We start from the raw sequence: 15331 nt of genomic DNA, 5'->3' as shown, positions 1-15331 counted from the left end.
ATCAGCTGACTCAATGGCCACTGACCTCCCGTCTCAGCTTCACAGATGAGATCTAGGCACAGCGGAAAACCGGTGGGCAACCTGTCAAATCCAAAAAGCTGGGATACAAAAACACTTTCCCACCTGACCTGCCACCGATCGTTATCGCTGATCACCCTCCAACCCCCATACAATTTAGATACACAATCTTAAAAAAAAAACTGATGGACTGAGAACAGCAAGAAGGATCAGTGCGTGACCAATGTTCCCTCTAATTTATTTTTCCTGCCTGGGCCCTTTAAATTTGCTCCACGGTATCTCTTCCAGCGGCAACGCTGGTGAGCGGCCTGTGGGGACCCGGCGATTGGTGTACAACTGCGCACCTTAGGGGGAACACTGTCCGTAACTAAGGCTGCGATGTTCAAGTTTTTTGTCTTTATGAGCTGCGAAAGTATGTATTATGGACCTTCAGGGGCCATATAGAACGCTATTATCAACATTTAAATCCATGTCCCCACTTATTTATATAGATGTCAAGCAACAGGTATTGATACTAAAAGATTCCGATTTAGAACGTATCCTCCAATGAGGTAACAAAGCTAGTCAAACGACATCACAAATTTCCAGGCTCACAAAATTCAAAACTGGAGAAAACCAGTTATTAAGAGCTGGAAAGTGGGATTAAGCTGGATAGCCCTTTCTCAGCCAGCACACAATGAGCCAAATGGCCTCCTTCTGTGCCGTAAGCCTCTATGATTCTACATCCACATATAGAACTGATATGCGTGGGCTTCAAGGGCTGGATTTTCCAAAGCTTAGGGCTGTACGTGGCCCATGGGTCAGAGTTAGCACATTTCAGTTATCAGGAGAAACTCAAGTCTATGATTGGATAGATTGTACAGGTACATGGTTTCTGGGGTGGGGGAGGAACAGCATTTTCTCACACCATGCATCATATTCTTAAATAAATTCCAACATATCTTTTTTAAGAACCCTTTTAAAGATTGTTACAGCTTAATAATGAGCAAGAGCATCGGACACCCCTTTAAATGGTCCTTAAAAGCGATATACTAGCATCAAGGTCCAGGTTGGTGATTGGAGCGTGGGCAGGTACAGCAGGAACGGCGAGAGATTGTAGAGGGACGTGATCGGGGCCAAGGAGAGGCACGGGTTTGGGGCCCAGAAGAGGCGAGGGCCCAGGGGCAGCATGGGCCAGCCCACACTGCGATATGTGTGCGCACTAGGTCCGTACAGCAGAGCTGGTCTCCAGTCGTCTTGGTTAACCCTTGCTACTGGATCAAGACCTAGCTCTGTCAAGCCCGTTTGGTGGCTGGTGTGCAACGGTCACCACACGTTAAAAAAATCCAAGCACAGGCATCTTCCAACCTTCAAGATGTAGTTCAGGACCTGGAATTTTAGGTCCATCATTGAAAGATCTGTGAACTTTTTGACACGGAAGCAAGTCATACTCGATTCGAGGGACTGCCTATGCTGATAGCATTAATCTAGACAAGAGAATATGCATTTGAAGATTGTTATACTATAACAATTGAAATATTCATTTCAGCAATTCAAAATGAGAGCAAGGGGTTAACCATTAAAAAATAAACAAGATCTGCAATGGAAATTTAAAATTGGAAAACAGCTTTAAGATTTCAGCTTACCTCTTGACCTAAACAGCAACCATACTCTTCTGACACTCTCTTAGCTACGGACATTGCAGCCACACGCCTTGGTTGCGTGCACCCGATCTTTCCACGGGTTGTGTACCCTGCCTCTGCCAAGTACTGGGTGATCTGAGTAGTTTTACCAGAACCAGTCTCTCCAATGACAATCAGCACTTGGTTGTCATGCACGGCCTACAACAAAAAGGAAACCATTTCATGGTCAGAAATTTAGTTTCAAAATGGAGTTGTGTTTATAGTAACTTAATTGCATTTTTGAAAAATATTACAATAGAACCACAATGATTTACAAAAGGAAATGATGGAAAATGACATGGGATTGGGGTTGCATAATACGCTTGAAAGCAGGTCATTCACTATGGGACCCCAGCTTATTATTATATTACTACATCTGAAAAAAAACACTGCCCAGTTAAAATGAGAACGTTGATTTCAAAATGAAAGCTGTTGGTTACAGCACTACAACATTCAGTGACAATAGTTAGGACTTAATTTTGAACCCAATTTTTAAAAATTAAATAATCAGATACAAGTACAGTCATCACCACCTCGAATATTACTTGACTTCCAAGTTTGAAATACCATGCTTATTCAGCAATCTGAGTAATGAGTTTTTCCTTCAAATACTTGAATGGAGTTTTTCCATTAGATTTTAACTGTTTACAACATTAAGAAAATAAACATTTTAAACTTGGTTGCCAAAATACCAAGTTTACAAAGCAGTGAAAATCCCTGGTTTGAATATTCCATGAACTCCGCTTCATAATTGAAACATTTTCAGAATATAACTTTTGCGTGTATTACCAGATAGAAAATGGCAGGCTACATGATAAATTAGAAGAATTTAATGATACTGGGTCCATGCCTCAATAAAACCCACTGTACAGACCCACAACATGCTGTATATTATTAGATCAAAGGAACATTAATCAAACAGTGCGCTAAGTGCACAGTTATAACTTGTTACCAATATCAAACACAAAATGCATTGACAGTTATGATCTTGGCTAACATAATGTGTTATTTCTTGGTCCCAATAGATCTAATAGACTAATGCTACAGCTCAGTGAAGCACAATGCTTTAGGTTGCTAGGCTATACACTGCACTGATATAGCACAGCATGATAGTACGTCATTATAAATTACAAGTTCACACCCAAGATGCCTCACATAGGAACTTCCTGGTATGTACCACGCATCAGAAGGAGGGGACGCCAAGCAGTTACATTTGCACTTCATAGTTGGGCCATAGGCAGCATTGGCAGATGACTAGCAACAGGTTGCATACTGTCCTTTCAGCCAGTTAATTACATCTGTAGAGTAGCTAAGCACTTCACAAAGAGGAAGTGGGGGAGAGAAGCAAGGTACACACAGAATAATTGCCAAAAAGTTTAGATTCCCTGCTTTGGAAATTTCAAAATTAAATTAATCTAACTCTGTAAAGTACATAGGATGTACAACACAGAAACAGGCCATTCAATCCAACGAGTCCATGCCGGCGTTTATGTTCCACTCGAGCCTCGTCTTTCCTCATCTAAATCTATCGGCATAACCCTCTATTCCCTTCTCCCTTATATGCTTGTCTAGCCTCCCCTTAAATGCATCGATACTATTCGCCTCAATCACTCGCTGTGGTAACGAGTTCCACATTCTCACCACTCTGAGTAAAGAAGTTTCTTCTGAATTCCCCATTGGATTTGTTGGTGACGATCTTATATTGATGGCCCGTAGTTTTACACTTCCTCCACAAGTAGAAACACTCTCTCTGTGTCTACTCTATCAAAATCTTTCATAAGTTTAAAGACCTCTATTAAGTCACCCCTCAGCTTTCTTTTTTCAAGAGAGAAGAGACCCAGCCTGTTCATCCTTTCCTGCTGGGTATATCCTCACATTTCTAGTGCTGATTTTTGTCCTCTTCCTTCATCAGACTATACATTCAATCTCTATGCCTACGATATCATTCCAACGCGGATAGGTACAACTATCCCTGAGCAAAACATTGGATATAGTTTTAATGCATCCCATAGATGGTGCTGCTCACGATGCGTTACAGCACAACATGGTGCAATGAGACCTGGGTGTCATGGTTCATCAGTCATTGAAAGTTGGCATACAGGTACAGCAGGCGGTGAAGGCAGCAAATGGTATGTTGGCCTTCATAGCTCGGGGATTTGAGTATAGGAGCAAGGAGGTCTTACTGCAGTTGTACAGGGCCTTGGTGAGGCCTCACCTGGAATAGCGTGTTCAGTTTTGGTCTCCTAATCTGAGGAAGGACATTCTTGCTATTGAGGGAGTGCAGCGAAGGTTCACCAGACTGATTCCAGGGATGGCTGGACTGTCACATAAGGAAAGACTGGATCAACTGGGCCTTTATTCACTGGAGTTTAGAAGGGTGAGAGGGGATCTCATAGAAACTTTTAAGATTCTGATGGGACTGGACAGGTTAGCTGCGGGAAGAATGTTCCCAATGTTGGGGAAGTCCAGAACCAGGGGACATAGTCCTAGGATAAGGGGCAAGCCATTTAGGACTGAGATGAGGAGAAACTTCTTCACTCAGAGAGTTGTTAACCTGTGGAATTCCCTGCTGCAGAGATTTGTTGATGCCAGTTCATTGATTATATTCAAGAGGGAGTTAGATATAGCCATTATGGCTAAGGAGATCAAGGGGTATGGAGAGAAAGCAGGAAAGGGGTACCGAGGGAATGATCAGCCATGATCTTATTGAAGGGCGGTGCAGGCTCGAAGGGCCAAATGGCCTACTCCTGCACCTATTTTCTATGTTTCTATGGTATAGGATACAGTGGAGCTATGACGCCACCTAATGGCCATAACTTGCAACTACAGCGCCTGTTGGGCCAATTTACACAGGGAATTGTCTTTACAACTGATCACAGGTATTTTTAATGTTATAAAGTGTGACAACAGGAAAGGGAAGCCTGTGGGGGGGGGGGGGGGGGGGGGGGGGAAAGAGAAAGAGATCTATAGAATATGATTGCAAAGATTAGTATGTCTATGTAAAGATTTGATGCAATTTTTCATACCTGAACCAACTGTTCTTTAAGTCTATAGATGGGTAGGCTCTCTCTCTGTTCAAGGATAGACATTTGAGTTTTACGGCCATATGATGCCTTGTTTCCTCCAAAGGCATGCTTCTTCCACTCGGGTATGTCTTGGGGCATCATTCCTATACCCCTCATGTTTGCTGCAATCTGTCGGCCATCAACTAGAAAATAAAGTGCACATGCTATTGATTTGTCCCACAATCTTTCAGGTACTTTCTGCATTCGCTACAACAAACATGACAATTTACTGCAGTCACACCGAAAAATAATATCTTATTTGGGACGAAGGAGGGAACTGAAAGGTGCATGGTTGTGACACTGTTTTTACATTAGGAGATTGAGTGCAAATCCAGCCAGACCAATGAGCTGAAATGCGGGCTGTAAGGATCGAATGTGAAAAGTGTACGGCTAGTTCCTAGTTTGCCCACAAGACAAAGCTGCCATCTCACTCAGAGAAACCATAAGGTGGCGGTGTGAAAAATGCCACACTGAGGCAATGGGGATGGGTACATAGGTCTTAGGCACATTGTTCGAGTCAAGTCTCAGGGCTTTACTCAGCTTCCATTTCCACCATACCTGACCTGTGAGTGTATGATACTGAGTGGGTCAAAACAGAAAGCGTTCCATTCCCTCGCATTAACAGCTCTCACTTTGAACAACAATAAATTCACATAGAAAGTAAAAATAACAAATCTACAATAGTTTTAATAATTCATCTAATTAGCAACTTAAAGCTAGAATAGCAAAAAAATATTGCATTACCAATCACTGAAATACAAGATCAGCAGAAACCAAAAACTATTTACAATCAATACCTTTCCTTCCCCATCCTCTGCACAAAGAAAATACTTTAGCCATTAACTTACCATCAGGTAGTGGATCAACCCAGTGTTTATTGAGTCCCATTGGGATCGAGTCCATTTCTGCCTCTCGCTGTGCTTGCTTCATCTCCCGTCTTTCCTTAGCCAGAGCGCTTTGCATCATGGCAGCCTGGGATAGTGAGCCATCGGGATTCTAAATCAAGCATAAACCAACACATTTAGCAGTTCAAGTACATTTTGAAAACACTGCACCAAATAATTGGGCGTTGAAACTTTTTGAAGGTTTTAACTTAGCACAAAAACTATGCCAGAGAACACGCCTCAGGAAACATTCGCACTCCATCCAAGATCTCACCTTGCTGTCACTAGTCACATCTCTGCCTAATTAAGGCCTACAGCAGCTATGATCTCACGCTCTGAAGCTCTGACTGTTTCACTGGTTTTTGATATGGTACCTTTTTAAAAAGAATCGTTCCTGGGATGTGGGCGTCACTGGCCAGGCCGGCATTTATTGCCCATTCCTAACTGCCCTCGAGAAGGTGGAGGTGAGCCACCTTCTTGAACCGCTACAGTCACAGTCATCTGCAGGATTCAAATGAGCTTAAAGCTTCATTGCACAGATATATCCATTCTCCCACAACCAAACAAAAAAGTTGCCTTTACAGAATTATTACAATGAGTAATGTACAACATATGGACCTTCATGGCTCGATGATAAGTCGTGGATTAATTTCTAATTTGGTACATAGGATATACGGCACAGAAACAAGCCATTCGGCCCAACCAGTCCATGCCATCGTTTATGCTCCACTCGAGCCTCCTCCAGTCTTTCCTCATCTAAATCCATCAGCATAACCCTCTATTCCCTTCTCCCTCATATTCTTGTCTAGCCTCCCTTTAAATGCATCGATACTATTCACTTCAACCTCTCCCTGTGGTAGCGAGTTCCACATTCTCACCACTCTCTGGATAAAGAAGTTTCTTATGAATTCCCTATTGGATTTCCTGATGATGACCCTATATTGATGGCCTCTAGTTATGCTCTTCCCCACAAAACATTCTCTCTGTATCCACTCGATCAAAACCTTTCATAATTTTAAAGGCCTCTATTAAGTCACCCCTCTGCCTTCTTTTTTCAAGAGAAAAGTGGTACATTTAACATGCCTGTTAAAAACAAGTAGGAAACAAGCTTCAAATGGAGTTTAAAATATATTTCACAAATTTAGTTGACAGCACTGAAACAAAGATATTAATGGAGATCGTGGATTTAATCATTGCTTTGCATACCTTTACTATTTTAACAGGACTCATATCCATGCTCTGTTTGGTATGGCCCCTGAGGAATGGAGGCTCTTCTTCCACTAGCTCAATCTCAAGGTCCTCATCTGCAAGATAGTTGACAAAGTCATCCAAAAACTCAACAGGCTGCATATAAAATATCACTCAATTTTTACTGTGACAAGTGTCTGGCGTCTTCATTTGTTAAATTGTCTTTTCTCAACTAATCCACAATACTGCAACATAGACTGAAGGTTGAGATTTTTACTGCATCAATCCAGCGTCTGAGTGCCATTGGGATCAGGTACATATCAATCTCTCCTTTCACACGCTTCCTCACCTACCATTGCATGGTATAAAGCAGGAGATGTATGTAAACTCAATAAACCAATTGATACGAGTTAACTGAATCTGTTCTGGTTTAAGTTATACAATACAGATAACTTTGTGTATATTAAAGTGTCCAACGCGAATTTAACAATTTAAAAGTGACTTTTTTTTTTTAAAAAAGGATTTGAATAAAAAGAACACAAATGCAACAATAACTTTTAAATTAGTGAAAACCAACCAGCAACAAATTGTATTTATATAGCACCTTTAACACAATAAACATCCCAAGGCACTTCACAATAGCATGATCAAACAAAATTTGACACTGAACCACATAAGGAGATACTAGGACAGGCTTGGTCAAAGAGGTAGGTTTTAAGAAGTGTCTGGAAGGAGGGGAGAGAGAGAGAGAGAGAGAGAGAGAGAGAGAGAGAGAGAGAGAGAGAGAGAGAGAGAGAGAGAGAGAGGGATATACAGAAAGACAGAGGGGTTTAGCTAGGGAATTCCAGAGTTTAAAAGGCACTGCCACCAATGGTGGAGCGATAAAAATGTAAGCATGAAGTAAGTAAATACATAGATGTGATTTAATTGTTAGTGTATTTAAAAAAAAAAATCAAAGTGCTCAGTAGAAGGAAAGAACACAAGGTGGGTTATACCTTCTTCATCATCAACTTTCGGAAGGATGCCTGTTTCTTCATCAAAGTCGGGATACTCTTCCTTTGAGATAACATTTGCTGCAATCATCTGAAATGTTAATTACATACACACAACAAATTATAAGAGCACTCCACTTAGTTTTCAAAAGTAGTGTGTCCCTGAAAAATATAATGGGTCAACTGAGCAATCCTGATGCACATTATGAATTAGCGCTGCCTAGTGGCAGAAATACACTATTACAGGAACGTCACCACTGCTTTGTTCTTGTAAAGTAATCTTCTCTGAAATACCACCTCAGTACTAGTTTCAGAAAACGATTATTCAAAATATCGCTAAGTATTATGTTCAACATTTAGCCGTTGAGATAAAAGAAGAGAACACTGGAAATCTGGGACACAAATGCACAAAGTCAGTCAGTAACTAAGTGAGAAACGACAGGTGAACACAGCGACTTGTGGTATAGTTCCATCTGAAGCGGCAACCTATCTTTTCTCTATAGCAGCTGGTAGATATGCTTTGTGCTGTTCGGTATTTTCAGTTTTGATTCTGGCAGATTAGACTGTGTTAACTGGGCCCCACCTGTTTGATCTCCCACTTCTCGGGATCAGAGATTTTTGTGAGACGCTTGCGTTCTAGTACGTCATCCTCAATCTCCGGGGTGTTCACCAACGACAGGTTACTGGGCCGGTCAGGGTTCCTCATGGTAGTTTCCTCATTGTTTTCTCCGCCAACGTTTCGCCGCCGGTTTGGGTTTAGATCTTCTCCAGTCTCTTGGTCGACATCCTAAGGAAACAAATTAAAACAGGAACAATTTTAATTCAGAGCTAACCAAGTAGAAAGCGATTTGTTTAAAGAAAGTTGGCTCAAAATAAAAGGCTCTGCCATCTGTTCACTCCGTCAGCTGTCATCATCCCCTCGGAATCGAGGGAGACTTGCTTCCGCTCTAAAAATGAGTCCTTAGGTGGCTGAACAGTCCAATACGAGAACCACAGTCCCCATCACAGGTAGGACAGCCATACGGGGATCGCAAGGATGGGCGCATCACCCGCGCCATGACAGGAGCTGACGACTGCTGCACGGACCACCGCCTAAACCGATCCATCATCGACATCAACATAACCCCAAACCAACGAGGGCAGCAGAAGCAGTGCCACAAAAGAGTCAATGCCGGAGCACTCAAAAACCCAGCTAAGAGAGCCCTATACAGACAGCCCTATACAGACAGCTAATCTGGCATGCCTTGATGACCCAGAGATGCAGAATGCCCACAGCGCTTGGTCTGCCCTTCAGGCCTCCATAACCAGTGCCTGCGAAGAGACGCTCGGTCACTCAACCAGGAAACACCAGGACTAGTTTGATGAGAATGACCAGGAGATCCAAGAGCTAATAGATTGCAAGCGCAGGGCATTTCTGAGTCTTGAACAACCACCCAACTCGGAGCTTCAAGGCAGCATTACAGACGGCTCAAGGCTGAGGTCCAACAAAAAACTCCGACAGCTGTACCGAGCCTTAAGTTCAAATTTCACTTTCAGTAATTTCAATCCAAAATTGAATGCAAATTTAGTCTTTATAATTACCTTCATACTCAAGCTGGTCTTGGAGCCAGTGAACGATAACACCTTGATCTTTACTCTCTGACCTTTGCTAACAACGTCAGCAACATTGGCTACACGCCCCTCTCGCCTGAGCTCGGAGATGTGTACCAAGCCCTCCCATCGTTTCCTTTATAAAAAAAAGGGGAGGGGGGGGAGAAAGCATTTATTTATTAGTAAACTGACTGCAAATACAAGAGTTATACACAATTCCTTTTACATGGTGAATGAAGCATTTTGAAATAAAAATGGAAAATCTACATTAAGTTTTTTTTTTAAACCAGTTACTTTAATGCATTCGGAGACACACCTGGGAAATGGTTGATATCTGAAACATCCAAGAAAAACACAACAGAGATAAAAAAAAAAAAATCAATAGACAGGTTTTTGCTTTACAGGTTAATATTTTCACATTAGCAATACGTATTCATATTTAGAGGCAATATCTACATTTAACTGTATTCAAAGATTTTTAAAATGTTAAAATCAGGATTCAAGACACATGGGAATCAAAGACAACGCCATGCCCCAGTAATGATTACAACTTATTTATCTTAATACAAGACAGGGTAGATATAGAGCACTTCCACAGCTCCCTACTGTGCTTTTGGCATCCTGTGACATGCTTCTGCCCAGGAGCTCTGACCCCTGCCCCCCTCAGCTGCACTTTTACTGTGTTCCAGTTGCTGCCAAAGAAAGAAAAAAATTGCTGCCCCTGGTACAGCTAAAACTGAAATACTGTCAGCACCTCAAAAGGTTGGCAGATGTTGAAACGAGTGTTGTCAAGTCTCAAACCTTGTCGATGTACTGAACTGGAACAATTCTAACAAAAACTCAGCTTCACAGAACTAATTTCTATGATCTTATCAACTTCGGTCATACTTATGTAATGTGAACCCATTCTTGCACATTTTTTTTTTTTAAACCTATTAGTTTATGACCCATGTGGACCAACAAAAAGATAGTTTGGTTATAATTTTGTAATGGAAGATTAAGCCTTTAGTTTTGAGCACATTCGATGTCTCCTTTGGCCCTACTGAACTCGGAGGTATTGGTGGAGCAGTACATGTGGTAGGAAACACACACCTCCATGTACCAAGTAACTTTTATAAACTGTTTGGACAAAACTTAAAATTAAAACACTTAAAAGGAGATTTGGAAAGCTTTGCTCAAATGCAGGAAATTGATGCAAAAAAATAAAAACATAGGTTTGAGAGCTGTCTTGACATTTAATCGCAGTGCTATTTACTGGAGTCTATTGAGGCATTTCTAAGCCTGTCAAATTTCAGAGTTTGAAAAAAATAAAAGTGCCCCTCCCTAAATTGGTTAGGATGCTGCAACCATTTGTGATCAACTTGCTACATTGTGCACTTCTTCCTTTGTGGTAATACTGTACCTCAGCCCTTCCAGCTGTACAAAGCATCCAAACTGCATGATGCTGGTGACCTTGCCATTGTAGATCTCGCCCACTGATGGTTCCTCTGGTGGCGGCCGGTCTACATGTCGGTCTTTCCTTTTCTCACAGCTCTTTTCATTGGCTCTGCCCCGATCCTTATGGTCTCGACTCGGGCTACAACTCCTGCTTCTGGATCGCCTGCTGGATTTACTTTTGGTTCGGTCTCTGGAGCGTGATCTGGACCGGGACCTGCGACGCCGTTTCCGGTCTCGGTCGCGTTCTCGGCTGCGGCTACGACTCCGTTTCTTTTTCTTTCCCTTTTCATGAGACCTTTTTTTTTAAAAAAAAAACCCAGAATAACTCGCTTTTACAAATGTCAAATAAATCATGATAAAAGTATTGACCAGATAGCCAATGTCATGAGATGCACAGATGAGAAAGACCTGCAAAATATTAGTGTTCCCCCTATTACAGCACCCAATAGATTCCAGGGTCTTTTCTCCCTACCAGAAAGTCCATTCACATTGATTATACTCTGTGTGAAGGACAACTTCCCGATACCAGTTCTAAATCTGCCTTTCACTAGCTTGAACTTGAGCCCCATGTCCTACCATCGTAGATTCATCTTGAAATAGTGGATTTATTATCTTCTATACATCTATGAGCTCGCCTCTCAGGTAGCTCACTCTCTACTGCCATGGCTTAATTTGAAAGAAAGCCGCAGCTATGCCTGTTACACCGTTCTATTTCTCAACAAGGTGCTGCTCACTGTCCTGTCTGTTTTATTCCATGCGGCTAACAGAACTGGTGAAAAGACTCCAATTATTTCTAGCCAAGGGTATTATTGGAGTCGACTGAGGAAATTGTAGATCCTCTTACTAAATTATCCTTCAATGCTCATTATAAAGAGCTAACATCCGAACAGATTGGAAAGTAGGGAATATCAGTCCCTGTTTAAAAAGGGGGCAAAAGATCAACCCTGAAATGACAGACTTGCCAGCCTAACCATTATTGCGTGGAAAGGATTTGAGGTTTTGTTGAGGTATCATCTGACTGGGCAGGTTCTGATTAGAAAGAGTCAGCATGGGTTCAAAAGGGTTTGACCAGTTTATTGGATTTCTTCAAAAAGGTTTGAAGTCTGATTGCTACGGGTGAGGCAGTGGATGTTATCGAATTGGATTTCAGCAAGACACTATTGACACTGCTTCACAAAGCAGACTGATTCACAAAGATGTAAGGCCACAGGACAGATGGCAAGATACTAGACTGGATCGATCAGTGACTAAAAGGTAGCCATCAAAGGGAGGTGGTGTCTGGAAACTGGTTGCCGGTGGAGTGCTACAGCATCTGGGTTGGGGCCACTGTTTGCATAAGTGATTTAGAAAATGATGGAAGTTTGTGGGCGACACCAAATTGGGAACACTGGCCAATGATGCTGAGCAACATGCAATAATCTAAAGGGATCTGGACCAGGCTAGATCAACTGGCAAAGAGGTATGAGATGGAATTCAACCCTGTGTGTGTAAAGTCATTAGATGAGGTAGAGAAGTGAGAGGGTGGATTACGTATTAAATGGTAGTAAGCTGGAAGTCAACAGAACAGGACAGAGATCTGGGGTGTTGGTGGATAGGTCATTAAAACCATTGGTTCAGTGTTCACAGGTGACAAAGAAAGCAAATAAAATATTGGGATGTATAGCTAAAAGGAACAACGCAAGTCAAAGGAAGTGATGTCAAAATTGTACCTGACCTTGGTCAGGCCACATTGGGAGTACTATGATGAAAGGCAATTGACGTGAAACATTAATTCAGTTTCTCTCTCCACAGATGCTACCTGACCTACTGAGTATTTGCAGCATCCACAATATTTTGCTTGTGTTTTGATCTGGAGTACGATGTTCAGTTTTAGTCGGCGTATTACAGGAAAGCTGTAAAGCTATTGGAGGGAGTCCACAGTAAAGTTACAATGATAATTTCTGAATTTAGAGGGCTGAGTTTTAAAGCAAGTCTTTCGAGCTGGAAGAGGAGGAAAATAGAGATTACTTGATTTTAATTAAGTACAGGTTTTAATTAAGGTTTTTATTGGAATTTTTTAATTGTTTTATTTTAAATTCAGCATTTCTGAGGCCCTACAGATTTAGTAATTGGGGCACTACTGTGCACAGAATGGCTGCTGTGTTCACCTCCATAACACTGTGACTGCACTTCAAAGTAATAGGGAATTCAGAAGAAAATTCTTTACCCAGAGAGTGGTGAGAATGTGGAACTTGCTACCACAGGGAGTGGTTGAAGCGAATAGTATAGAGATGCAGACAAGCGCCTGAGGGAGAAGGGAATAGAGGAATACGCTGATAGAGTTAGATGATGAAAGACAGGTGGAGGCTCGAGTGGAGCATAAACGCCGGCATGGATTGGTTGGGCTGAATGGCCTGTTTATGCGCCATATATCCAACGTAATTCATAGTATGTGAAGCACTTTGCAATGGTTATTAGAGATGTGATAATGCACTATATAATTGCAAGTCTTTCTTTAATACAACTTTCTCATACCATAACAAACCCCAAGATAGGATAACATTTGCATTAATAATCAAGGTCTTACTGCTTCCAGTGCAGAAACTAAAAGGGCAAACGGAGCCAACTTTAGTAACCAAAACACCAACAATCATGTTAACCAAAACTCTCATTATAAACTTCAACTAAAATGGTGCTTTGAAACTCTTGTCAGATTATAAAGTAATCTAACTTTACTATTTCTTATGATCCATTATCTGATGCAAGGCAACATCAACAATAAACTGGTTACTCCCCACCCATCTGATGCTCTCGCTCCTAATGAAAAAGGAGATTGGAGCTCAGTTTGTTTCTGCCTGTGTCTGAAGAACAGTTTCAAACTCTCCCCCATCCCCAATGTTTGCTGTTTGCACGGGAAAAGATTTCCACTGTTCACCATTTATAGTAAAATGGTAACAAAGTTCTTTTACAATTTTCCCCAATTTAACAAACAGTTTAAATAAAGTCTAATTGCCAATTAAAATGAATTGCACATAACCTCAAAGCCCAAATGTCCTCCAATTCCAGTAGTCAAACATTAGATGGATGCTGAAAATTTAGAATCAAATTAAATGTTCCGTTGATTAAGATAATCTTTCCCATACTATTTTCCCGAGAGTCCTTTTGAACTATTATATTTTCAACAACTTGCTTTGATAAAGTGGGCTACACAATTCAGGCTCACATATTGTCAACTCAAAGCTACAGAACCTGTCGCAAGCTTTCTCATCCAGAAAACCCAAATGACCATCAGGAAAGTATGCCCCCTTCTGCTCACTTTGGGGATTGCATGCACAGCATCCCACCTTCCTGAAACATTTCCACTCATGTTACTACAGGTTGGACCTCCTTTATCTGGGACTCCCTTATCCGGCACCACCGCTCGTCCGGCATGATTCTGGTGGCCGGGGGCGATGCGCAGAACCCCGGACTTTGGGGTCCGCTGACACTTCGGGCCCGCCCAGGGCACCGACCTCCTCCTTCCTCCTTCCCCCACCGCCTCCTCGGGCTGACCTCCCTTTATCTGGCAAAATGTCCCTTATTCAGCACAGGCCAGGTCCCGAGGCTGCCGGATAAGGGAGATTCAACCTGTACTTCTCCTCTTACTCGAGAAGTGATCAAATCTATTAAAAAAAAGCCCTCCCTTAAAAAGCTGTAGATGTCAATCAATTCAATACTAGAGCTGGTAATATTACTGTATTGACAGAAAAAAAACAGATACTACTGTAGTACAGTCCAGCTATACCCTAGCCTTTAACTATCACTTTATCATATCAAAAAGCTACCACTCCTATATAGCAGCTTTTCAAAAGAACTACAAGAACAAATTTCCCAGAGTTTAAGCAGCTTTCCCAAATAATATAGGTTTTATCAACAATAAGATGTATATTTCTTAGTGAAATGCTTTGTGAATTAGAGCCAATTATCCTTTGTGAAATTATGGTTCTTTAAATGCACAATTTACTAATTGTTAAAAAAAATTCTAATTGCCAATTAAAATGAATTGCATATAACCTCTTAAAGCCCAACTGTCTTCCAATTCCAGCCATCAAACATTAGATGGATGCTGAAAATGTAGAATCAAATTAAATGTTCCGTTGATTTTCCAGTCAAAGTTTTTCCATTACGTGCATTTCTGAAACGCAAGTCTGAGATATGATTCTGAAAGCGCCCCCTCTCCCATCCCACCTTTTCTAGTTTATGTAGGCTGGGACTGTTAGTCAACATTCACACTAGGCCATGCAGCTATCTGCCGGTCCCACACAGCCCGGATACGGTTTTTCCAACGTGAAATTTTACTCAGAAGCGAAGCTTTGAATAACGGGCTGTAAGGGCCCGTTAAAGGGCCCATGCGTCCAAATTTAAAATTAGGAGGAAACATCGCTGTTAGTGCGATTCTGGGTTTTGTGACATCAGTTAAACCATTCTCATATATTTATGAATCTCGGAGCTTCTTGAATCAAAAGGGGATCAATTTT

At 41.6% G+C, this 15331-nt stretch overlaps 1 protein-coding gene across 1 annotated transcript in view; it reads right to left on the bottom strand.

Moving 5' to 3' along the window:
• Positions 1 to 15331, bottom strand: part of dhx8 (DEAH (Asp-Glu-Ala-His) box polypeptide 8) — a 65225-nt gene that overhangs the window by 38047 nt on the left and 11847 nt on the right. Inside the window, exons 6-13 of the mRNA XM_070864388.1 lie at positions 10801 to 11130; positions 9390 to 9534; positions 8392 to 8595; positions 7812 to 7899; positions 6835 to 6932; positions 5593 to 5740; positions 4706 to 4887; positions 1644 to 1838 (exon numbers count right to left, since the gene is read on the bottom strand). Of these exons, the coding sequence (XP_070720489.1) occupies positions 1644 to 1838; positions 4706 to 4887; positions 5593 to 5740; positions 6835 to 6932; positions 7812 to 7899; positions 8392 to 8595; positions 9390 to 9534; positions 10801 to 11130 (1390 nt within the window). The remainder of the gene's footprint in view (positions 1 to 1643; positions 1839 to 4705; positions 4888 to 5592; positions 5741 to 6834; positions 6933 to 7811; positions 7900 to 8391; positions 8596 to 9389; positions 9535 to 10800; positions 11131 to 15331) is intronic.

This window comes from Pristiophorus japonicus, chromosome 21 (assembly GCF_044704955.1).
Source record: "Pristiophorus japonicus isolate sPriJap1 chromosome 21, sPriJap1.hap1, whole genome shotgun sequence".
NCBI classification, from domain to species: domain Eukaryota; kingdom Metazoa; phylum Chordata; class Chondrichthyes; family Pristiophoridae; genus Pristiophorus; species Pristiophorus japonicus.
Note: the sequence above shows the minus strand (reverse complement) of the source record. Positions and strands in the feature narration are given on the sequence as shown.